The sequence below is a fragment of the Dufourea novaeangliae genome, unplaced genomic scaffold (genome assembly GCF_001272555.1).
Source record: "Dufourea novaeangliae isolate 0120121106 unplaced genomic scaffold, ASM127255v1 scaffold199, whole genome shotgun sequence".
Classification (NCBI taxonomy): Eukaryota; Metazoa; Arthropoda; class Insecta; order Hymenoptera; family Halictidae; genus Dufourea; species Dufourea novaeangliae.
Window position 1 is genome coordinate 1,658,624 of NW_015374073.1, and position 23,027 is coordinate 1,681,650.

Here is a 23,027-nt window from a genome sequence, read left to right on the forward strand (position 1 = left end):
ATTAGACCCAATAAGATTAAAGTAAAACTATTTATTAATTCCTAATTGGATGTTAAATAATTGTATTTTGTTAAAAGCTGAAGGTACACGTTCTTTTTGTTCAACGAGGATTTTATTGCCATTTTGACTGCTTCTTAATCGAGTACTCAAACTGATCGGACGTACTTTTCTAAATAGCAGAAAAGCACAAATAACTTTAATTTATTGTTAATTTAAGTTTATTGTTCATTTTATAATTTTGTTAATAAGTTCAAATACAAGTTCCTGAGTTTTATTTCATTTATCGAGTATTTATTGAAGTTAACTCCAGAAGAGCGTATCAGCGCTCCACGGGGACCCGAACCCTGCCTAAATTCTCAATTACAAAATCTTTATAAAACGGCCACGCAACACAGTAAATCATTATTTTCCACCAGATACCAATAAGTTTATATTGAATGTCACCAGACAGACATTTTACATATGAAGATTCTTCATTGAAGAATAATCAGGATTTAGGTATACATATAGATTGATATAGACGTTGTAAGCACATGTCGTTTTCTGTAAGAATATATTATAATCCTATTCTTAAACCATAACAAGTATTTTCCTCCTTTCCATTACCTTCAAAATATGTGTTGAAGCATTAGAACTCTTTTTAGTTTTGTGTGTCAGATAACTCAATAACATGGAGCACGGAGTATTTCGAGGTGAGAACACAATTTTATATAACCTTTAGTGTATTTGCATAATAATAATCCTAATAGTTTAATTTAAATGTTACAGATTATTATAAGGCTGAAAATAGTGAGGATGAAGAAGATAACTGCGATTTACAGTCTCAATTATATTCTAAGATTTACTATGCCTCAGATGAGGTAGAAATTGTGGATACAAAATCAAACATTAAATTAGGAACTAGTATTAACATCGAAGAATTATGTAAAAGAGAAAATACTAGTAGAATATCTAATGACAATTCTTCGAGAAATGATTCTTGTAGAAATGATGAAAAAATTTGTGAGAAGAATAACCCAGTGTCAGTTGAAAATGATGATAAATCTAATATTACATCCATCTGCACTAAAAACCAAGCTGAAACATTGGATGCAAATGACAGGAGTAATGTAAACATACCCTGTGCATTCCAACAACCTCAAAGAAATATTGAGTCTTCAAGGGGTATCAATGAAATAACAACAGGTCACAAAATAGAAACTAGTAATAATTTATGTTCACATAATATAAGTCAAGATGTTTTTATTAAACCAGAAGTACAAAAAACAAGTAAAGTGGAAATAAAATCCACAAATTTTTGTTCAGAAACAATTGCACCAATACTTCAATCCCATACAAAATCTAAAAAGTGTCATGTTGACAGTAATGTTAAAAGAACTCAAGAAGAAATGTGCGACAAATCTCAAATTTTTGGTCCTTCGAGCCGGATGTTCTGGTCAGCTGTGGAATTTAGTTGTACAAGTTGGCTTCATTATACGACTCATTTAACGTCACACTAACACATACTGTTGATTAGTAGAATAACTCATCAACAAGAACCACTCATCCATACAACCACCACGATCAACTCATCAAGAACACTCATCAAAAGAACATTCAACTGGTTCTGCTCATCTGATTCAACCATTGAAGTGTCAAATCAAGCCAACGTAATGTCTGCTACTAAGAAAGAGAACACTGACAAACTCGCTGGCAGCCATGAAGAGAAGATCATCTCACAACCTTCACAAACTGAACAGCTCACCGGATCAATGGATCAGCTCACTGTGACAACCGACACAGATCAGGGTGGTGCATTTCGCCCAAAATCTCCAGGCTTAACGCGCATAGGCAATCTGCGCCAAATGAGTTCAAGATCTCAACTCAACTGTCCCGGTTGGCAATGCTCAACCAAATACAACAGGGATGCACGGATCAGCTGGCTACCTCAATAGACGAACTGGAGAGCCAAATCGAACTACTCAAGGAGATTTGGGCGGAATTCAGAGCGGATCACGAGCAGCTGGGTGCAACGTGCAAAAGAAACTTCTTTGATCACCCGTACGTTACAGGAAAAATCTATGATCTGGCACTCACTGCTTACCACAAGGCCTCGCACGAGCTCAACACCACCAAGGCACAGATCAAGGCCCGATCAACCAAGGACAGGCCAGCAAGCTCAGATCAAGTGAGGCACAGATCAACGTTGCCTGAAATCAAACTCCTGCAGTTTAATGGGGATTATCAGGATTGGCCTGCCTTCAGAGATTCATTCAAGTCGCTAGTTGTTGAGGACGTGTCAATTACCAATATTGAGAAGCTGCACTATCTCAAGACCAGCATGAGAGGGGCAGCTGCCCAAATCATCTCATCGGTGTCCATGTCAGGTGACGCATTCTATCCTGAATGGAATCAGATTTTGCAGCGATTCGATGACAAGGAAAGGCTCATCCTGGCACATGTGGACCGACTCTGCTCCAACACATCCCAAGTGAAACGAACAGCTCACGACTTGCACCAACTTGTCACTGACATAACGGAGATCATCGACGCGCTCAAGTCAATGAGTGTGCCAGTCCACTCATGGAATTACGTCCTTCAACACCTCACCCTAAAGCGCCTGGACGCGTCACTGCGAGTCATGGGAGGTGAAACGCAGCTCATCCATGGAACCTCTCACCTTCGATCAGCTCATTGAATTCATTAAAGGGCGTGCCAAGGCACTCGAAGTAGTTCAGACCACCGGGGGCACTTCATCATCTGTTGGGTCATCGAGATCAGTGCCACGAACATTGACTCAACAACCGAGAGCATCTCATCAGGCTTCAAGGGCACCGCTACCTACCCAATATCCATGTGACCATTGTGGTGGTCAGCATTAGATCGTATCCTGCCCAAACAAGGTTGTAACGAAACAACGATTGTGCTACAACTGCCTTGGGCACCACAACTTAACGTCATGTGCCAGCTCAAGAACATGCAAAACATGTGGTGCACGGCACCACACGATGATTCATCTACCTTCCAACAGACCAACTCAACCACAGCCGCCCACGTCTAGCACAACTAAGAGCGACTCATCTCAAAATCGACCAGCTCCAGCTCACAATTGAAACAATGAAGTGCCATTTCGCCAGAACATATCACCGCACACCACAACAGTCCTACTCGCAACCGCTCAAGCAACACTCATTACATCACTGACCACTCACCCAGTCCGACTACTCATAGATCCTGGATCAGAACTCACATTCGTCTCAAATCACCTTGTCAAGACTTGTGCATTGACTCGGCAGCACTCATCAATAACAATCATTGGAATAGGAGGATCACAGTCTACTCAAACAAGGGGTGTCACCACACTTCAGCTCAAATCAACCCATTCCTTACAATCTGCTAGTGTCAATGCTCACATTCTCAACAAGTTGACGAACACACTGCCGTCATTCCACGTGGGACACCAAGAGTGGCCACATCTATCATCATTGCAGCTGGCCGATCCACATTTCCTAACTCCAAGGCCCATTGACGTCATCATCGGGGCAGATTCTTATGCACAGATCATCAAACCAGACATGATACAGCATGATAGCTCATCACCCATGGCTCAACTTACAATCTTTGGTTGGGTAGTTCTTGGTCCAATCATAAACAATCACTCATCATTGCACTACACTCACCACATCACCAGTGAATCAGCGCACCAAGAGCTACACGATTTACTCACCAAGTTCTGGGTTCAGGAAGAAGTACATGCAGCTACTGAGCCTCAACTGACCCCAGAAGAGCAGGCATGCGAAGATCATTTTACATCAACACATTTACGAGACGAATGTGGCAGATACACAGTACGAATTCCTCTCAAGTCTTCACCGAATATCTTAGGAGATTCGGAGCTCACAGCACGACGATGTTTACGACGACTCATGAAAAGACTCAATACTGACGACTCACACAGACTATTGTACAACTCATTCATGAAGGAGTATGAAGAAATGGGTCACATGAGACGTGTCCCACATACACAAGATGAAACCTTACAACAATTTGAGCCTGTTACTAACGATCGGTTGAACGAGGTGACCTTGGCACATGATGCTTCGGCATCAGGAGGGTTGAGGGTCTCTGGAGACCGGTCAGAGGTGCGAGCTCAAACTCAATTTCCATACTACCTTCCTCATCATGGAGTAATAAAACAAGATCGAGTCAATAGCAAGTTAAGAGTCGTGTTCAACGGATCGAGCCCAACAACATCAGGGATTTCGATCAATGACATCCAGTACCTAGGTGCGAAAAACCAACGAGACATCCTTGATGTATTGCTGTGGATTCGACAACACAAGTACATATTCACCACAGACATCACCAAGATGTATCGTCAAATCAAAGTTCATCAAGACGACTGGGATATGCAAAGAATCATGTGGGTCGATGATCAGCTCAACGAGGTCCCATACCAACTGACTACAGTGACGTATGGAACCAGATCAGCGCCGTTTCTGGCAATTAGAACAGTACTACAATTAGTCGAAGATGAAGGTCATCACTTCCCACTCGCCATTGAACCTCTCACCAAGGGTAGATATGTCGATGACATTTTTGGAGGTTCCGATCAACTCAGCGAGCTCATCGATATATCACGACAAGTAACCCAGCTCTGCATGGCGGGCGGGTTTCCATTAGCGAAATGGCACAGCAACAGCAACCAATTTACTCAACGCACTGCTCAACAGTCTCCAATCAAGGAGGCGTATTTATTCGAAGATAGCAGCACAAAACTCTTAGGCCTGTCATGGATACCTTATTCCGATACGTTCAAGCTTACTCATACGCCACCATGCTCAAGTTCCAAGCTCACAAAGAGAATCATCTTGTCGGAAACAGCACAACTCTACGATCCACTCGGATTCTTGTCACCATTCATATTGCGAGCAAAGGTATTGCTTCAACAACTCTGGCTAGAAAAACTCAAATGGGACGATCAAGTCTCAGCTCAAATCAAGGCCAAGTGGAACTCAATCCGACAAGAACTTGCCCATGTATCAGAACTCTCTATTCCACGCTGGATTCACATAGTAAAAAACTCGGTCGTGGAACTACATGGGTTCTCAGATGCATCACAATTAGCAATGGCTGCTGCTGTCTATATCAAGGTAAAAAATCCAGGCGATCAACAAAAGACCACGCTCATCTGTGCAAAATCAAAAGTAGCACCACTCAAGAGAATGTCTATACCTAGGCTTGAACTCACTGCAGCTCTGCTCGTAACTAAGCTCATGAAATACGTACAGAATACGTTAGAACTCAATGAAGCACAGACCTTTTTGTGGACAGATTCATCAGTAACGCTCACCTGGATCAAATCACACCCTTCACGCTGGAAAGACTTTGTCAGGAACAGAGTGTCAACCGTTCAAGATTTATCTTCAAACAGCGTATGGAGATTTGTTCCTGGAAAGGAAAATCCAGCCGATTGCGCTTCAAGAGGGCTTAGCATCTCCCAGCTCCAGAAGTATCAACTGTGGTGGACAGGACCACAGTGGCTCATTAGGACCCAGAGCTCTTGGCCAAGTCAGCCAATATATCACGAATCACAGACTCATCTAGAAGAGCGCCATGGACAGTCATTCATTGTGGCAACAACTCACCCTGAATATCATTGGGAGATGATATACAGATTTTCATCACTCATCAGACTGCTCAGAGTAACCGCAATTTGCTTTCGAGTAGCTCAACTCATTAAGAGAATGCCACAATCAACACTCGCAAGTCCGATCACGCCACACGAAACAGATCATTCACGAGTGTTTTGGATCAAAGCAACTCAAGCAGCGTATTTTTCCAGTGAACTCAAGCTCATGGGGTCAAATCAACTACCACCAGCTCATCCTTTCAATCGATTGACTGCCTACACAGACACTCAGGGCATCATTCGTGTTGGAGGGCGTTTGGAACGCTCACAATTGGAACTTGAGACAATTCATCCAGCAATACTGCCTCGGCAATCAAAATTCACCTCACTCATCATAGCAGATGCACATCAGAGAACATTACATGGTGGCACTCAATCAACAATGAACCACATACGACAATCCTACTGGATCATTGGTGGTAGAGCTCCAGTCTGATCGCACATACTCCGCTGCATCAAATGTGCTCGGCAACGTGGCGTACGAGCACAACAGTTAATGAGTCAATTACCACCCACGCGAGTCACACCATCCCGACCATTATTCACCTCTTGCGTGGATTACGCTGGTCCACTAACCATGAAGACCTGGAAGGGAAGAGGCGCCAAAAAACAAAAGGAGTGGTTGTGCATATTTGTGTGCTTTGTCACTTCCGCAGTGCATCTGGAAGCGGTAAGTGACTATACTACTGACTCATTTCTCGATTACTACCCACTATTGACTCAATAAAGTAATCACAAAGCCAACATGTGTACATTTATTTGCCACACTGCTGTCACCAGAAAGTCAACATTTTTGAGTTGATGACAACAGAGTGATTCATAGTTCGAAACCAAAAATGTTGCGTAATGCTCGGTGTCTAGTTGTTAATTGTAGGAGTTTAGTGGACTGTATGTGAGTGGCATTTGCAGGGAACGAGCCAGAATTGAAGCGAATTTCTGGTGACAGCAGTGTGGCAAATAAATGTACACATGTTGGCTTTGTGATTACTTTATTGAGTCAATAGTGGGTAAAACAATGAATGAGCCAGCATTCAAAGTGTACAATGAACCAATGAGTTTAATATTTCTGACATGAAGAATCAATGTGTAACCTATGGCTGGTGAATCTGACAGTTAGTGACCAACTTAATTGAGATTTATGGAAACAATGGTTGAGCAGGCTTGAGAATTTGAATACAATAAAAATGAGTTGACGTACACTGAGTAAATCGTGTGAGTTAGGCCATGTGATTCTGTTTGATTAAGTCAAATGTAGAGTACTGTTCATTAGGAACTGAATGGCCACACTATGAGTGGTTCTATGGCAAGATAGTCTACGTGTAAATGAGACTTGAGTGTTTACCGTGCGGATGAGTAACCACTGCGATGATATGTGCAACGAGGTGGTCGTAAATCACCTCGCGGTCGCAGGTGGTTCGACAATGGCCGATCAGATGATGATAATTCTGCGTAGCTGGTCTGGTGGTGATTAGAGCTACGGGGTTGTAGTGAGTTGTGATTGTCGAGTGGGTGGTCCGTCACGGTATTCACGATTTATACGAACAGTGAAGAGTTGTGCACAAGAGTCACACTAAGAAAACACCTGTTGAGTCGTGCGCGATGCGGTTGATACCACGATCCGAACAAGAGTGATGCGAGTGAGACTTGTTTCCGCCAGCTTGTAAGGAAGACGGATGTGACGTATCACTGTTGATGATTGCAATTGGTGCGTTCGCTAAGCGACACGCACGCCGCGGGCCGCGATTGGCTCGTGGTGAGCGACGCGCACGCCACACGCAGCTATCGGCGCGTGGTGTGTGAATCTGCGGTGATGATGCCAGCCATTACCGATGCATCGTTCATGGCTGATCGGCTGTTGCATGGCGGCTCGTTGATGATCATTGGAAAGTGCTGCCCCCGTCAATTGATTTGTCTTAATATTGAACAAATGTGTACTTCAAAAGTAGACGAAAATCATGTCAATATTCTTAAAAAGTATGAATTTTCAAAACTGTTCATTAATGAATTATATTTAAACAAGTATAAGAATTTGCAAAAACATTTACAAGAAATAGAAGAACAGAAGGTGATGAGTTTAAAAAAAAAGGAAAATGAGAGAAAAAGTAAGGAAGAAGATGCAGAGAATCAACAATCAGATGCACGCATAAGTTCTATAAGTGAAACCGAAGAAGAGTCCAAGTACAATGCAATTACAAGGAATGGAAAACAACAAAGAAGTGATTATTTTGAAGAAGAGGTAACCTTATTATCATCAGATACAGAAAGTAATTCTGAAGGATCCATTTTAGAAGTACCAATTCCACCAAAACCACAACCACCAGTTATAAATTTACAAGATTCTGACGAAGGTGCAAGTACATCAAGTAGTCATACTGATACGGATACTGACTGCTTATTTAGAATTGAGGGTAAAAATAATTCGACAAAAATGAATGAAAAAACATTACATACATGTATAGGAAAAGCTACCCATATTGACAATAGACTAATAAATCATACGACAGAAGATATAGTGTTAAATTGCACTGACATTCAAAAGGGTTTATCTAGCATAAAAGAAATAAAAGAAATCAGTAAACAGGTGCAAAACAAATCAATAGAATCTAATAACGAAGATCAGAATTCTTCTGTAAGAAAGACTAAGAAATCATTATCTACTAGTGAAAAGAATAACATACCTGAGTATCAATTGCCATTAGAACCTATTAACAATAGCAATATTGTATATGAAAGAGATAAACAAAAATTAATATCTTCCATGGAAGATGTAACTAATTTTGAAACTTGTAATCAAGCAAGTTCAAGTAGAAAAAGGCAAAGAGAAAATGATAATGAGGCTCCTGTTGCTACAAAACAGAAAAAACACTCATACACTGAAAATATATGTTCTGAAGTAAATCCTGATCAACATGTGGTCAAGGGTAAAATTAATCCAGATTCATGGGAAGAATATTTCTTTCGTCCTATGCCTGATAATCTTAAAAAGTTTTATAATGAATCAAGAGGTCAGGAAAATTTCAGTGTTCAGGAAGCACAAAGTAAAATGTCAAGTAAGTTTTTACAAATTTTTTTATATTGTTCCTTATAAGGGGACCTTATGGTTGGCATCTCAAGTATTTTGTTAAAATCTTGAAAGGATGAATGTGCAGAAATATGTCATTCTAATAATTGAAAAATGCTTCATAATTTGAGGCGTTCAGAATTTGTTAAAGTATATTATTTGGTGCTCTGCATATAAAAGAATAACTAATTATAATGCTGTGTGGTAAAAGGTAATCCAGATTCATTTTTGTAAAGACTGACCATAAGATTGCTTTATTGGATTTAAATTATATAAATTTAAGTACTTTATATACTCTGAATCAATTATAGAGGATCCACGACTTTGGGCTATTTTAGATGAAGACCTGATGCCAAATCTGTCAAGGCAAAAATGCTTTTGGAATGTCAAGTGTAATAATTGTAACCAAGCAGGCCATCAATCGTATAATTGTTCAGAACCTTATAAACCTCTCCGTTGTCGCATGTGCGGTACACAAGGACACACTGAAACACGATGTCCTCAGAAAATGTGCCTCACGGTTCGAATATATTTCATAAGAAATATACTATATTATAATCCTATAATAACATTTTAATCCTTTACAGTGTGGTAAAAAGCAAGGTACATTTAGAAAAACTTGTGATTCTTGTCGTACATTGTATTGTGGAATGTGCAGAGCTGTAGGACACAAATCAACAGAGTGTCCTGATCACTGGAGAAAATTCCATCAAACAGTTAGGTTATTTCTTACTTGAAAATATAAATGGTTGTAATAAAAATGTTGAAATCTTTCATAATTATTTCTTGTTTCAGACACGTAGTACTGACATAAACATCCCAGAAAATTTATCTGAAGTTATGAAACCTGCAGATCTGCTTTATTGTTGTAATTGTACCAAGCGCGGACACGATTTCTCTACTTGTCATGAATACCGTTGGTCCCAACACTTTCCAACGCCTGTATATGTATCGAACTATAGGAATGAATCAAGAAACGTAGGCTCTATGAACATGAACATTGGAAGTGCCGACATTATACCATTAACTAAGAGAACAAAAACTAAAAATCAGCATCTTAAGAATGTGACATTTTACCAAGGACTAGACAATCTAAAGGGTTGCCCCGTTTTATATTCATATGGTACTTTTCATACAAACAAACCAGACGGCGAAGAAATCAAAAGAAGACTTTCACTTGATGTAGCACGTCGAGTGGAATATTTCTTGAAAGACAATATTGCTCCGCCTTTCTTTGAATCATTAATGGAAATAGTTAAATTTGAATTAATGATATTTCGAATTTCACAAAAAGTGTTACTAATAAGAATTCGATCAACATCTGGTATTGCAATGCACATATATGAAATTTTTATTTTTTGGCTGAAACTGGAAAATGAAGACAAGCATCTAAACTTCCACATAAATTTACCACGCAATTATAATAAACTGGTCACCTTCTTGAATACAGAGTCTAGGAGATGGAAACAGGATGCTCTCCGACATGACCCTTACACTATTTATGATCAGATAGAAAAGTTAGAAAGGTCAAGGATTCACGATGGTGATCCTGCTATGTTAAATGAAACTGCAGAAAAAATATTAAATCTACGAACTAAATTACTAAAAATTTATCATATGAGGCCAAAGATATCCTATTTGGTACAAAACATACGAGCACATATAAAAAGACTAAGAAAAAATAGAAACAAGATGCAAACTCCAACGGCGGAAATTGATTTGGAAAATTACATGGGAATTATTTGTCTATACAATCAAATCTGTATACCTCGTACATTAACAGAAGAAGAATTAACTACTTTTCTCCAAAAATTTTACAAGGCACCAAAAAAAAAGAAAACCAGAGAAGAAAGAATTAAGAAACAAAAAACTCAATCGGAATCTTATCCGTACGTGAAGTTCGTAAACAAATTACAAAGTAATAGTAAGTCAAAAGCGGTACAGCTACAGAGAAATACTAATTTAATTGATACTGCAACTTTGTCAAAAGTTACTTCGAAACAAAGCGAGGAAACGCCTATTGTGACGTCAACTGAAATGTCTTCAACTAGTAATATTCAACTCAATGATAATGTTAGAAAATCTAATACAGGACCTGTTGTAAGCGAAGAATGTAATATCGAAGAAGTTACTATCGCGGCAATCACTCCTGTTTATCCTACAACACTTATACAAATACCATGTAGTGAAGATACAAGTAATGATAAAGTGAAAGAGACTGTAGAACAAGTTCAACAAGATGTTGTCTTATCTAATGTAATCGCACCATCTCTTGAGAAACCTTCGTGCTCGTATAGAATATCACAGCAGCTTAATAATAATGACCAGTTAAAGTGTGTGCCTTCTACAGAAAAGAAAAATTCTGAGCATACCACACAGGAAGATACAGGAACAATGAAAAGTAATAATAATATAACAGCAACCAACTTACAGCAAGAAAATACAATCAATCTTGCAGTAAATGTTGCGACAAAGAAAAAGAAGAAAAAGGCAAAAATGGCAAAACCACATGTAGAAAATAATTCACAAGTTAAGGAAAATGAAATGACTAACGTGGATGTATCTATAGAAAATAAGGCACAGAAGGTAATAACTGAAGCCCTTGAATTCAATTCGCCATACATGAACAAAGCTGTGGAAGAAATACACAAACGAATAAGTGACAGAAACATTAAACAAGAGCACATAGATGTGCTGCAAAGACTAATAAATTTAGAAAAAGAGCACCGGCAATACGTGAGTTCATTCTGTAATTATTTGAAATGAATCATTTTCTTTTCGAACAAAATGCCTACTATACTTTAATTCTAAAGAAAATTTCTGTTAACACCTTCGATATTTTAGACTTACTCTGATTTTACTTACAAAATCTTTGTACAAAGACAGGATAGAAAATTAGGAAAAAAAATTTTGAAATGCCGTTGAAACTATGTACTAAATCATACATAGAATTTAGAATTACAGTACGAGTTATGAGAAACAACAACCGAAATACTTCTAATGAATATGCAAAATAATAAAAGAATGAGCAAGATTAAGATAATTCTATATGTAACAACTGTACACATCATACGTTAGACTCAAACACTGTCTGGACTTCAAGTACTTTCAAATCATCTCTAATATACAATTACTATCTATATATGTATGTAATTTTATTTTAAAAAGAAAGGTCTGTTGACTTCGACTTAGAGGAGACACAACTTTTAGGGAAAAAATTAGGTCTAATTTTTGTTTTGTACATTTCTTTTATATTTTCAAATTTATGAACATGAGTTGGTCAGTCTTACTCGCCCTTATATTATTGTACTCAAGTTAGAAAATTATTATTATGGCTTAATTTTGAATAGGCTTACTTGAAAGTTTATCTACATAATGAGAGATAATACGATATTCTAAGTATACATAAAAATGTACACTATACCAAATTTTTATGGGTTTCTAGGTAATATTGATATTTCCATCTTGCATTGCAACAATTATTACATATTTTTGTTAACTATAATTTAATAATTTGAAAGGACATTTGTGTTATAAAAAAACGTTTTATAACACATAAAATACCTTTATGTCTATTTTGTGTAAATAAACAAATACAAAAGAATTCTTTTCAAATGAAATGAAACATTTATTACTTATAAATTAATGTTTAGGATATAGTTGTACTGGTGTTTCTGCTAACAATAAGAAACATCTTTTATTGAGAAGACTGTATGAAATTCAGTACAAAACTCATATACAAGTTACATTTAATCTTGTTTCAATTTACTCAACCCTTAAGAGATTTTAAAATTTGCCGTATCTTTCAACATCTTCAAAGTGTATGTTTGAACTATTACAACCATATGTACACACACTATGTCGAACTTCAATATACGTACGATCGACAATTCACTTGTATGAAAATTAGAATGTCAAGAGGAATATGTAGTTTCATTATGCCTTCATCGGTTGTGGTCCTCCCATAGGTGGTGGTGGTCCATTCATAGGTGGCCTCATTGGACCCATAGGTCCCATAGGACCCATCATTGGTCCCATGGGTCCCATAGGGCCCATCATTGGTGGTCTCATACCCATCATTGGAGGCATTGGTCCATGAGGTCCCATCATCATAGGGCCTCCTGGACCCATTGGCCCTCCAGGATGCATTCCTGGAGGTGGCATCATACCTGGTGGACCCTGGGGTGGTACTCCAGGTCTGGGTCCAAGATTTGGTGGTGGTGGTATTGCTGCTCCCTTATTTGCTGCAAATGGGTTAGATGCAATTTTTCCTGCTTTGAATGCTGCTGTCGTTGCATCAATAAGATTTTGTGCCTGTTCTTCCATCCATTTCTGATAGAAATACTTGACATTGTCCTTGTGTTTACGACCCTGACAATGGGTCTTGCGTACACTCGGTGAGTCGTGCGTCAGGTACGTGTCACAGTAATCACAATAATACTTTGGCATTGCTCGCTTGGATATCACTCACCAAGGAGCTTTAAGAATATTTTATTCAAGCGTCTTGTAGTAGGATGCACAACCGTCCGTAAATTATTTTAATTTTTGTAACTTAAAGAATAACAAATAACCTCAAGCTGTGTGCATCTCTTCTTGTGTTCGATCCTTTGACTATAACAAGATAGGAAACACTACATACAAATTTTAAGAGTCCGATTTGACTGCCCAGTCACGGGGATATATCGACGAGCAAACTAGGCTTCCGCTAGGGGAAAAAGTGGCATAAGAGACAGACACGGGTGTACAACTCAGAGGTTTTTCTTGGTCGATTTGCAGCGCCATTAGTGATAAGGGCCGGTACTAAAACGAGTGCCGGATATCCGGGACGCGTTTGAATTTCGGAACGATTTATAATAGACGAGACAGTGAATGACTGGCGGTTACTGTATGAGATCGTGTATGATAAATTTGAGTTGTAATAAATTTGATATTAGGTGTTCGCAATTTTAAATGTGTTTATTAAATTTATTACATAATATACGTATATTATGTAATAAATTTAATAAACATGTTTAAAACTGCAAACAACTAACATTATATTTATTATAACAAATTTATCACACACGATCCCATACAGTAACCGCCAGTCACTCACTGTCACGCTCAAAATTTAACATGATATAGAGAGACTATGTAATAAATGTAATACAGATTTAAAATTTCGAACTAATAACAAATTTATTATAATAAAAAATTTACCATACACAATCCCACATAGTAGTCACCAGTTACTCACTGTCATGCTAAAAATTTTACATTACATACATACAGTATACAGTCAGTTATTTCCTAAAGTATTTGAAATACCAGAAAACTCTCGTGTTTCAAATAATTTAGGAAATAAGGGACTGTATACTGTATAACACAAACAATACATACGATACATGCATACTACATTCTTCTATACTTTTTTACATAATAGTCCCTAGCCATCTTGCACACACAATCATGCACGCCACATTCATCAAATGACTGCTTTATATCTGAAAAATAAGTGAAAATGACTATAAGTATGTGCACACATAAGTTTCACAAAAATTCATTTATTCTATAATATAAACAAACTTACCCATTTCCTCAAACTGGCTTTCTACAGTCATAGATGACCCTGGATGCATATGGCTAACATCAAATGACTGCTTTATATCTGAAAAATAAGTGAAAATGACTATAAGTATGTGCACACATAAATTTCATAAAAATTGATTTATTCTATAATATAAACAAACTTACCCAGTTCCTCAAACTGGCTTTCTGCAGTCAGAGATGTGCCATCTTCTGGTTGCACCATTTCATCTAAAAAATAAGTAATATTGAAGGGAAAAATACATTTGCATGTAAGTTATATAAAAATAAAACATAATACTTATTCTTAGCCTTTAAAATGAAGTCGTCCTTTCTTGTGGAAAAAATACATACCTGGCTTGAACTCCCTCCACCGCCAAAACGTGTTTTATCCACCGAGTACATAGCACTACATAGAAGTACATGTGTCGAAAAATGCGACTTTAGCACCATTGGTGATGTGACTCGGTAGCTTATGACTGACCACACTATTCTAATGGGAGTTAACAGCCCGTGCTCCTACCATTTAATTTTGGGAGTTAAAAGTGGTAGAAGACTTTTCTTCTGCGCCACTTTTTCCCCTAGTGGAAGCCGAGTTTGCTCGTGGGTGTACAGTACAGGACAGATGCGCAACACCACATTCTCACTAGCGCCTGCTGTGTTGCTTCGAAAAACTAAACATACATTTCATCACTTTTAATCACTTTCATAAAAAATCTTTAGCTTGTAAGTGAGATTATTACAGATGCGAAAATCGGAAAAATATTAATTTTCAATTAATTTAACACTAAAAAGTGGTTCAAAATGTTGGTGTTATTTGAAACTCCAGCTGGATATGCTATTTTTAAGGTCAATATCTTCTTAAAATATTAAACGATGTATAACCTTATTGTTGTAACACGTGTTCAGATATGAGATATTTTTTATTAATGTATAATTACTATATGTATTGCGAATGAAATTGGGAATGCAAAGACAATGTAAATTAAGTTATAACTTAAGGACAAATATGATTTTTTCTTACAGTTACTTGATGAAAATAAGTTAGCGGAAGTAGATAACCTTTTTCAAGACTTTGAAACGCCGGAAACTGCTAGTAAAATGTAAGTAAAATATTGTCTTTAATACTAATTATTTAGAAAATATTTATGTTATTACAATTTAGTATGTAACCGTGGATTTATTAAAATTAGCAGAAATAAATTTATAATTCGAATAATAAAAACTTATGTATACAATATCTCTGTATACATATGTATAATTAACTTGTTATTATATATTTCAGAGTTAAGTTAAAACATTTTGAAAAATTTGCTGATACCACAGAAGCTTTAGCAGCTACTACAGCTGCTGTAGAAGGTAAACTTTCTAAATCGTTAAAGAAGATCCTAAAGAAATATTGCTTTGAGCTTCAGGAACAATTAGCTGTTGCTGATGCTAAATTGGGAAATGCCATAAAAGATAAACTGAGTTTATCTTGCATTAGTAATACTGCTATACAAGAATTAATGAGATGTATTCGAAGTCAAATAGATGGCTTACTTGCTGGTCTTCCAAAAAAAGAAATGACAGCTATGGCATTAGGTTTAGCACACAGTCTATCTAGATACAAGCTCAAATTTTCACCCGATAAAATTGACACTATGATCGTACAAGCTGTTTGTTTATTGGATGATTTAGATAAAGAATTAAATAATTATGTCATGCGTTGTCGCGAGTGGTATGGTTGGCATTTTCCAGAACTTGGAAAGATAGTTACGGACAATGTAGCATTTGTGAAAACAGTAAAAATTATAGGAACTAGAGAAAATACAGTAAATTCAGATTTATCTGATATATTACCAGAAGATGTAGAAGAAAAAGTAAAAGAAGCTGCTGAGATATCTATGGGAACTGAAATTTCTGATGATGATATTTTGAATATTCAACATTTATGCGATCAAGTTATTGAAATTTCTCAATACAGATCACAATTATATGATTATCTCAAAGCAAGAATGATGGCAATGGCCCCAAACTTAACAGTTCTTGTTGGAGAATTAGTAGGAGCTCGCTTAATTTCACATGCTGGTTCATTAATCAACCTTGCTAAACATCCAGCCTCCACTGTACAAATACTTGGTGCAGAGAAAGCTCTTTTCCGGGCATTAAAAACGAAGAAAGATACTCCAAAATATGGTCTAATTTATCATGCACAACTTGTTGGACAAGCTTCGGTTAAAAACAAAGGGAAGATGTCTAGAATGCTGGCAGCCAAAGCTGCACTAGCAACTAGGGTAGATGCGTTAGGAGAAGACAGTAATTTCGATCTTGGAGCTGAACATAAAGTTAAATTGGAAGCCCGTTTGAGAATATTAGAAGAGGGAAATCTTCGTAGAATCAGTGGAACAGGTAAAGCGAAAGCAAAGTTTGAGAAATATCAGAGTAAAAGTGAATATCTACAGTATCCTGCATCTGCCGACACAACTCTTCCAAGTATCAAAAGACGACATTCAGAAATTGAAGATAAAAAGCCACTAAGTGAAGATAAAAAACCACTAATTGAAGAAATCATGACAAAACAGGATGAAGAAGTTCCCAAGAAAAAGAAGAAAAGACAAAATACTGAGAGTGCAGACGAATCAATGATTCACCAAGACGCAATTCAAATAAAAGTAGAAGATGAAATTACTCCAGTAACAAAGAAGAAAAAGAAGAAGGCTAAAGTAGAAATATCCGAAGAAGCTTCTACATCAGTTACGGAAGACCAACAATTAGAAGTCTCTCAAACATTTGATGAAGCATCTGAAGTAACAGAGGGTTCGTTTCGCTTTTTTCTAATCTTTATTATATATTTTAGGTACAATTATTAATATTAAGTGAAACGATAATACTGTAAATTATGGATTTTCTGTTGCAGAACAAACAAAGAAAAAGAAGAAAAAAATTAAACAAGAAGTAGAAAATGAAGATGTTGAAAAAAGTGAAGAAACTACACTTTTTAGTAGCGACACAGTCTCAAGCGAAAAGAAAAAGAAAAAAAAGAAAAAATCTCAAGATGAGTAAATTTGTATAACTAATATGTTTATAAAGAAATAACATTTTATGAATTGTGGTTCATTTATTACTATAGAGAAAGCATATACACTCGTTAAACTTTAATTATTAAATCTTTTTCGAAAAAATTATATATAAATATATATATTTTTTTAATACACATTGTCCTTCGTACATACATTCATAAATTACATTTAAACTACCATTTTTATTTGTTTTGGAAATTATAAAACATGAAATACTTTTTTTACATATGAGTAATTTGTTGCCATAAGTTGTAAGATATTTTCATAGGTAGTTATGTATCTATGTCTTGCAAAATGTATTATTAAAATACGAATTTTATAAAAATCAGGATATAATAAGAAAATAAAATAGAACAAATATACACTGTTGTAAATTATAAATATAAGGAAAAAGAAACAATTATGTATCTTTACACAAACCTTTCTTGGCAAAGGTAAATGTATATAGTGAAATAAAAAATCCGTATAAACGATTTATTTTCGATATATTACAATGAATAATGAAACCTTAAATATGATAATTACAAAAATATTCGTAATAATTTTGTTTAGCTATTTTTATTGAGAACTCAATTTCCTACAAGAAGCAACATTTATAAAAGTAAAGTTTTATATTGCTTACAATAACAGAAGATTAAGAACGTTAATTAGTATTAAAATTTTGTGTTATGATATTTGCAGTGGAACTTCATCATACTCAAGTCAGTCACAGAATTTTATAGCCTATGTTTAAAAATAGTTTCTAGCATTAATGGAATAACAGTTTAATTATATCAATATAACAGTACAGTTTTATTAATACTATGTATGTGTCAAATACTTGATGTAAGAATTGTCTTATATGATCTGGAAAGTTTAGAAATTAATTTATTTTATAATGATTATTATATATTGTACTTTATAAAAATTATCAAATGTACAAATCAATGATTTCAGAGTTATGAATATGGACAAAATACTATAAACTTCATTAAGACATAAAAGACATTAAATGTATTAAAAATACGATACAGAAAAGAATAATACATTTCATTGTGTATATTTAACTTACAGTTCTATCAACTAAGTACAGTTACTTCAAACATACAGTTTTTAACGATATATTTAATCCCTTATTGTTTCTTTTTGTGGAATATTTATTGCAACTATCTGTATCTCCCATTTAAATATTATGATGTTTGTATGTTCTAAAATTATCATAGCAATATTTAAAAAGAAGGTATTAATGGCTGGTACTGTATGGAGTAATGAATGTTTAAAGTATCATTATATGGAACATAATACAATTATATTGTAGAATTTATAGTCTGTTTATAAAAAATCACATCATCTGATTTCAGAATGTATTTATTTTCTTTTACATGTTTCAGCGTACTTTTTTAAAGTTTTTGAAAATAGCTTATACATACTTTTAAGAATTATACAATATAAATTTTAGACTCTAGTTCATTAGAACTTTTATAGTACCTATTTTTATTAATTACGGCTTCAATTTCTTTTAAAATGTATAAGTAAATATGTGAATATATTATTTTCGTTTCTACATAAATAAAGGAATTCATTTTATAAGTCATAATTCAAGTTATTTGTACACTTTGCTTATTGCAAAACATAAAATATTACAAATCACTTAAGAAAGAGAGTATTTTTACTCTTAAGAAATATCTTCTTTCATATAAATGTCACATATAATCAATTTTAATATGTTTGCAAGAGTTAAAGAAATAGTCTTTAAGGATTTGTATAATCATTTTACAATCTAATCAGCTTGTAATAGCTGGCGACTAATTGTTTTAAAGTCTTACAGAAATAGAATAATACGCCCTTGAAAGGAATTTTACGAGTGCTATTCATGAACAAAAAACTTCACATTGCTCGATTGCCTAATCTCTACTATGTGCAATATTGCATTAAAATTGAACATATGTATATAGTAACTGGATACAGAGCAAAGGAAGCCGTAAATGATCTATGAACAGCACTATGTTATACACATACCCAGTGCACTAAATTTACTAACAAACAAAATATGACAAATTTTGTTATGATGAAAACAATATAAATGTACTATCAGTAGCTTTTACATAATCAAAATAAAACAAAAGAAATACATATAGTTTACAGAAGAAAGACATACAGTATTAATCAGACTTTCTATAAAGTTTCAATAAAGGTCTTCAAGTTTTAAGAGATTTCAGTACAGTGTATACAAAAATATCTGTATAAAAATATATAAAAATAATATTGTCTTTAGTTTTCCTCATAAGGGCATATTTAAATTCTACAAATAATAACTTATTGCACATAAGATTCTATAAATGTAAGCTGTGCATGTATAAACTTAATCTACAAGTTTCACCAATTTGTTCTTATTCGTAAATATTATAGCTATATATGTTGTATACTTTATAATTTTTTAAAATACTATACTCGTGCAGTTTTGTAATTTATATATATTATGTATATATGCGCCTGCGCGTGCGCACGTGTGTGTGTGCCATACGAGCAGCGCGCACGCATGTACACACATGTGTACTATACATAAAGTATATGTATATTAACATATAACCATTGTTCTTTCATAGAAATTTATCGAATACTAGTAAAGAGATTCAGTACAGACTTATTTTCTTTCTGACTGCGTGCTTTACTAAACACATTCCAAAAACGCAAGGTTTCATCACCAGCACCAGTTACAATAGCTTCACCATCCGGTGACATTGCTAAATACAAAACCCTATATGAGTGTCCTGTTAATTTTGCAACTTGCGTTAAACTTGGATACTTCCAAACCAAAATTTGATTCTGAGAGTAGCCATGTGTACTGACTAGTTCTGAACTATGTTTACTCCAAGCTAAATTACAAACTTGAGAACCAGTGTCAACGCACTGCATTGGTTGACCAGTTAATGTGTTCCAAAATCTAATACATCTATCTGCTGTACCACCACCAGAGGCTAACAGGCCATGATGATGTGGGGACCATGCAATAGCTTTAACCGCTGCTAGATGTTCTGTGTATGTTTGTATCGGTGAAAGGGAATGTAAGTTCCATACATAAAGTCGATTGTCATTACCACCAGAGGCCAAATATTGATTATCTGGAGACCATTTGAGTCCACAAACTTCTTGCCTATGAGCTCCTAAACGCCGTTCACTGACGACACAAGGAGTTCTAACATCTCTTTGTAATATTAATCTATCTCTGCTACCAGATGATAAAACTTCACCGTTCCAAGCTAATGCTCCAACTCTTGCACTGTGCCCTTGCAGCTTGCTTACTTGTTTACTCACAGCTACATCCCAAACTTGAATATAGCCCAGATGTGTGCCAATTGCAACTAAATTTCCTCTTTCATTCCAAGCAACTGACGTTACGCTATTCCCATCACTGGAGAGATCACATAGTCTGGTCACCTGACTTGTACACGCAGACCATAAGTAGACACAGCTACCCAAGCCAACACTGAGAACATTTTGAGATGACCAGTCGACAAGATTCAAATAAAAGTCATCTTGCAATTCTGGTGCATCAAGCACCTTAAAAGGTAATCTTGAAATCTTTCTGGTTGCTTTCCTGGGAGATCTTAATAGCTTTTGACTTTTAGCACTCAGTGGTGACAAAGAATAAGGTGAACTTTGATCTAATAATGTATGATCTTTCGTTGGTGTAGTATATTTGAAAAGGTTTTTCGTAATTAATGGTGATAGTACTCTTCGTTCTTCGCATTGTCCTTTCACATCTTCTATACTAGCACCAAGTAACTCATTTTTCAGAAGACAGGAATAAGCAATACCGTCACGACTGCCTTCTCCATTCTCACGAGCTTTTTTTGTAACTATGCCGTTTCGATTGTTTTCCGATATCATTGAAAATGTTGTTTGCCAATTATTGCCAGATCTCGTTGGTATAAATCGGTCGAAACTATTATTCACCATTTTAGTCGGTGAAAAATATACCGATGAGTAGAGTCCGGGACCTGCCAGATTATCTATATGGCTTTCGATGTTCGACTTCAACAGCCGTTTCTCATATTCGTGGTGAAACATTTTTTTACGCTACAATCTCTCACGTTTAGTCACATAATTATGCACCTCACAAGGGTATTTTTTCGTTAAATCACTTAGATTGCATGTCCATTGTCACATCCATGATAAAACCTTGTATACAAGGAAAATCAACCAAATTAGGCTAGTTAGTCGTTATTCAACGTCAACTTGGAAAATTTTCAATACGGAAATACTAAGACAGAACGAATGTGATTCACCAATCGAAACGTTCATTTCGAAGCTAGTGCGAAGGGTTGGCTTTGGAAAACAGTTGGGGAAACGTCTACGTGAAATAGTATTGAAGCGTCTAGTCAGTAGACGTCGCTACAATCTGTATGGCGCTTCTTTTACGTTGTCGCGGACAATTTGAAACATTTAATTTTTCTTACACTGTTCTTGTTTATAACATTCTCTTAGTTACTATCGAAGACTCCAGACCTTATAAAAATTGTAAAAACTATCCATTATAATACGTCATTAAACGCTAATTATTGTTTGAAAAATGTTCAATAATTTCCGGAAGTTTTCAAGAATAAATTTGAACAAAAATAAATTTCTGTTGCAAAATAGGTGATCCCACCGTGATGTAACTGAAAAAAATTTGTATTTTGCCGATTGAAAGATCTCCAATTCAAAATACTTCAGGTATATAGCGAAGAATACCGACAAGAAAGATTTTCCGAAAACTAAGCATCAAAGCAAGAGGATTTCAATACTAATACAGCATCAATATTATTAAAATTATGATCGTCTTGGAAAGAAAATCCCAAACTATGGTTTACACAAGTAGAAGCGGCATTTTCTTTAGTTTGAATCATTAGCATTTTTTTTTAAGCCGTGGTATCACCGACAAGGTATAAGAATACACTTTCCATCTTATGGGAGTGATGGCCCATCTAAACTGTAGTACCAACACCTTACAAAGCCTGTAATTTTAGTGACCTCTACCAGCATCGATTAGGTATAGAATAGACCTATCATCCAATGCTTTTTTCTGTCCCACGTTCATAGGGCTACGTAGCCTTGTTACCATTTTAGTGTCAATATCCAACGTTACCAAAAAAGCATGAATTCTGAGTGTTATTAGCACAAATGAAGTGTTATATATTCCATTCATATTACGTGTATCTATATGATTTCACGAGAATAAAAATATCCGATGCTTCAATTTAAGGTTAAGGGATAAATATGACAGTCATGAAACATGAAACGGAAAAGTATATATTTTTTCACTTAACTACAAGACAATTTATTCTACATGCATCGTTAATGGACATTTTTGTTAATGTTACTTTTTACATGTTCTTGTTTTATTCGTTTTTATATCTTGCCTTACATTTGTATATTTGTAACAGATAAATTCAGAATAGATGTAAGTTTCATAAATAGTTTATCAAATCTATATGTGGGAGAATGTATACACCGCATTCATTAACATCTACATATTTATAATTTATATGGGAGTGTGAATAGTTTTACTGCCTATTGTAAGAATTTTAATACGCACGAACAATTACTTTCTGGCAATTGGTAAATTTTTACATATGAATTTACTTACACGTTATTTACTTCCAAAAATTTTATTTATTGCGAGTAATTAAATAATGAACGTATGTTA

General features: G+C 35.5%; 4 protein-coding genes across 4 annotated transcripts; 2 read left to right on the forward strand and 2 right to left on the reverse strand.

The window, feature by feature from the left end:
• Nucleotides 1-7,484: 7,484 nt before the first annotated feature.
• LOC107190432 lies at nt 7,485-11,498 on the forward strand. Its single transcript, XM_015579230.1, has 5 exons — nt 7,485-8,721; nt 9,044-9,252; nt 9,320-9,448; nt 9,528-10,553; nt 10,632-11,498. The coding sequence occupies exons 1-5, from the start codon at nt 7,485-7,487 to the stop codon at nt 11,496-11,498; spliced, it is 3,468 nt and encodes a 1,155-aa protein (XP_015434716.1).
• Nucleotides 11,499-12,336: 838 nt separating this feature from the next.
• On the reverse strand, nt 12,337-13,336 carry LOC107190450 (U1 small nuclear ribonucleoprotein C). The gene has a single exon (XM_015579250.1). It carries the CDS (start codon nt 13,179-13,181, stop codon nt 12,669-12,671), a length of 513 nt encoding a protein of 170 aa, XP_015434736.1. The 5' UTR covers nt 13,182-13,336; the 3' UTR covers nt 12,337-12,668.
• Nucleotides 13,337-15,006: 1,670 nt separating this feature from the next.
• Nucleotides 15,007-17,406, forward strand: LOC107190441 (nucleolar protein 58). Its single transcript, XM_015579239.1, has 4 exons — nt 15,007-15,146; nt 15,324-15,400; nt 15,583-17,096; nt 17,197-17,406. Exons 1-4 carry the CDS (start codon nt 15,102-15,104, stop codon nt 17,340-17,342), a joined length of 1,782 nt encoding a protein of 593 aa, XP_015434725.1. The 5' UTR covers nt 15,007-15,101; the 3' UTR covers nt 17,343-17,406.
• A 2,512-nt stretch (nt 17,407-19,918) lies between these two features.
• LOC107190452 (fizzy-related protein homolog) lies at nt 19,919-21,582 on the reverse strand. The gene has a single exon (XM_015579253.1). It carries the CDS (start codon nt 21,407-21,409, stop codon nt 19,949-19,951), a length of 1,461 nt encoding a protein of 486 aa, XP_015434739.1. The 5' UTR covers nt 21,410-21,582; the 3' UTR covers nt 19,919-19,948.
• Nucleotides 21,583-23,027: the final 1,445 nt, after the last annotated feature.

Bases quoted from the DNA above. Each gene is read 5' to 3' on its own strand.
- LOC107190450 (XM_015579250.1), bottom strand. From the start codon at position 13,181: ATGCCAAAGTATTATTGTGATTACTGTGACACGTACCTGACGCACGAC.
- LOC107190432 (XM_015579230.1), top strand. From the start codon at position 7,485: ATGCCAGCCATTACCGATGCATCGTTCATGGCTGATCGGCTGTTGCAT. The intron at 8,722-9,043 runs GTAAGTTTTTAC...AATCAATTATAG, and splicing joins AGCACAAAGTAAAATGTCAA to AGGATCCACGACTTTGGGCT. The intron at 9,253-9,319 runs GTTCGAATATAT...AATCCTTTACAG, and splicing joins CTCAGAAAATGTGCCTCACG to TGTGGTAAAAAGCAAGGTAC.
- LOC107190452 (XM_015579253.1), bottom strand. From the start codon at position 21,409: ATGTTTCACCACGAATATGAGAAACGGCTGTTGAAGTCGAACATCGAA.
- LOC107190441 (XM_015579239.1), top strand. From the start codon at position 15,102: ATGTTGGTGTTATTTGAAACTCCAGCTGGATATGCTATTTTTAAG. The intron at 15,401-15,582 runs GTAAGTAAAATA...TATATATTTCAG, and splicing joins CCGGAAACTGCTAGTAAAAT to AGTTAAGTTAAAACATTTTG. The intron at 17,097-17,196 runs GTTCGTTTCGCT...TTTCTGTTGCAG, and splicing joins AGCATCTGAAGTAACAGAGG to AACAAACAAAGAAAAAGAAG.